Here is a 2501-nt window from a genome sequence, read left to right on the forward strand (position 1 = left end):
ATTACAAGTTGCATATTAGCAAGTTGCATAGGATAAGGCAAAGAATCGCTCAAGGTAGAACGTCTCTCATTTTTTATAAGCTTTATTTTTGAAAAGGATGAAAATTGCAAAGGACAAATCAAAATATTTCCCAATTAGTGAATCACGTTGATTCTTTCCGAAGAAAATTGCAGCTATTAAAATCTCACGTACTTCAAGGGTGGTACCTCAAGGATGACGTGGAAAACTATTGAAAATTCATTGGATTTATTCATTTTGAGCGCTTACCCGTTGCTTCATTTTGCCTTAATTATATAATGAACGAAAAAAAGTTAGAATAAAGTTTACAGCGTGAGCGCTCAAAGTGAGCGCCCCGTGCATCTCGTCTTTGAACATTAGACGCTCCTAGCGTCGAGCGGCATTTGGACTGCGCGCGGGGCGAGCGGTGAGAGAAGTAGCAGAAAGCGAAGCCTCTTGAAGATCGGCCGAGAAGTGCAATTTTGCCGAGCCCTGTAGTATACGAGGTGTGATCAAAAAGTAAGGTGACTTTTTGAATTTCGCGCGCTCTGTACACTCTAATTTAAAAAATTTTTTGTTGTTGTGTTGGTACACTCGTCACGATCATATGTTCACAGTTTTGACTATATAGCATGTGTTGTTTTTATGTGAGAGGCATAAAGGTTAGACTCGTGTTTGCGTGCTCGGCGATTTTTTGCTTTTGAAAATAATGGAGCAGAGAGTTTGTATTAATTTTTGTGTAAAAATGGTATTAAGTGTTCAAAAACTCTTGAAATGTTGACAGTGGCGTACGGTGAGTCAACTTTGAGCAAAAAAAATGTTTATAAATGGTATAAGTTATTCCAAGAGGGCCGAGAAAATGTTAACGATGAACCTCGCTCTGGACGCCCCAGCACGTCAAAAACCGACGAAAATGTTCAGGAAGTGAAAGAAATTGTGTTGAAAAATCGTCGAATCACGATTAGAGAAATAGCTGATGATCTTAACATATCGTTTGGCTCATGCCAATCAATTTTAACGGATGTTTTGGGTATGACACGTGTGTCAGCGAAATTCGTTCCAAAACTGCGTTCCAAAACGTCGTTACTAGTGAGTAGTTTTTTGGCCAAAAACAATACTATCATCATGCCTCAGCCACCGTATTCACCAGACTTGGCCTCCTGCGACTTTTTCCTCTTCCCAAAATTGAAAAGGCCCATGAAAGGACGAAGACTTGCGACGATTGAGGAGATTAAGGCTGCATCGCTGGAGGAACTCAAGGCAATACCCAAAAGTGCATTTCAGAAGTGTTTTGACGACTGGAAAAAGCGCTGGCACAAGTGTATTGTATCAGAGGGGGATTATTTTGAAGGGAATAACATAATTTTGGATGAATAAATGAATATTTTTTTATAAAAATGAAAAGTCACCTTACTTTTTGATCACACCTCGTATACAGTAGCGTAACTCTCCTAATTTTATGGTGACCAAAATGGAGTGCGCATACGTAAAATAAGTAAGTTGCCTCGTCTGTTTTCCTCCTGTTTTATTGCTCTCTCTCTCTCTCTCTCTCTCCCCCCCTCTCTCTCTCTCTCTTTCTCTCTTTCTCTCTCTATTTAAATAAGCGTTTCAATGTTCTACTTAAACATTTGTTTTTCAAGCATACATGGTTCAGAATAGCAATTTAGAGGGAAATATTACGTGTATTGTCCATCCACGTTATTTAGTGAAATGTCTGAGAAATCTCGAGAGATTGGTCTAATTTTTGTGAAAAAGTGAACAAAAAGAAACATAGAAAATCGAGCGAAAAGGATTTCTTTTTATTTATTGTATTTTAAACTTATTTTTTGGACATATATGTATATAAATTTCTTTTATTTCGCTTTCTCATAATATTTTCATATATATATAATTACATAATATTTCTCTTTATACAAATATACTTTTAAGTTAATTTAATATTTTTCCTAATTTTTCTATATTTTTTCTTATTTTTCAATATATTTACAATTTATTTTTATTAATTTTTATAAAGTTTAAATTATTTCATTGCAATATTAAGTTTATTCACATCGCATGCTCTAATATGCTCCTACAATAGCACTTACTCAACGAATTGCATTGGATTGCGATGCGAATAAATCTAGCGAGTTTTGCGAGGAATTTTGACAGAGTAAAAAAAGGATGAAAAAAGAAAGAAGTTTAGGTAGTAACAGTGGCAACGCTAGATACCTTATTTCACGCATGCGCACTCCATTTTGGCCAACACTAACATCAAAGATGCCGACAGAGAGTTGCGCTACTGTATATACTGTGCTTTTACTTTTTTTTGTTTAATACAGGCGGAAAAAATTACATTTAATCTAACTCTATTCGAAACGGATCTCACCCGTGCACAGCGTACACATTCTGTTTCAATTGAATCGTGTACAATGTTACTGTTACGTCCAAACCCTTAAAACCGAGGTTAAAGAGATAAGAAAGGAAAATGAAGAGGGTGTGGAAGGACGGCTAGACTCAATATC

General features: G+C 36.2%; 1 protein-coding gene across 1 annotated transcript; it reads left to right on the forward strand.

Annotated features, from left to right (window-relative positions):
* Nucleotides 1–516: 516 nt before the first annotated feature.
* LOC108755350 (putative uncharacterized protein FLJ37770) lies at nucleotides 517–1338 on the forward strand (the record flags this gene model as incomplete). Its single annotated transcript, XM_018498280.1, has 1 exon — nucleotides 517–1338. A coding segment is annotated over exon 1 (567 nt), but the record flags the coding sequence as incomplete, so codon positions are not given.
* Between the last annotated feature and the right edge of the window lie 1163 nt (nucleotides 1339–2501).

Source organism: Trachymyrmex septentrionalis, unplaced genomic scaffold (genome assembly GCF_001594115.1).
Source record: "Trachymyrmex septentrionalis isolate Tsep2-gDNA-1 unplaced genomic scaffold, Tsep1.0 scaffold87, whole genome shotgun sequence".
NCBI lineage: Eukaryota > Metazoa > Arthropoda > Insecta > Hymenoptera > Formicidae > Trachymyrmex > Trachymyrmex septentrionalis.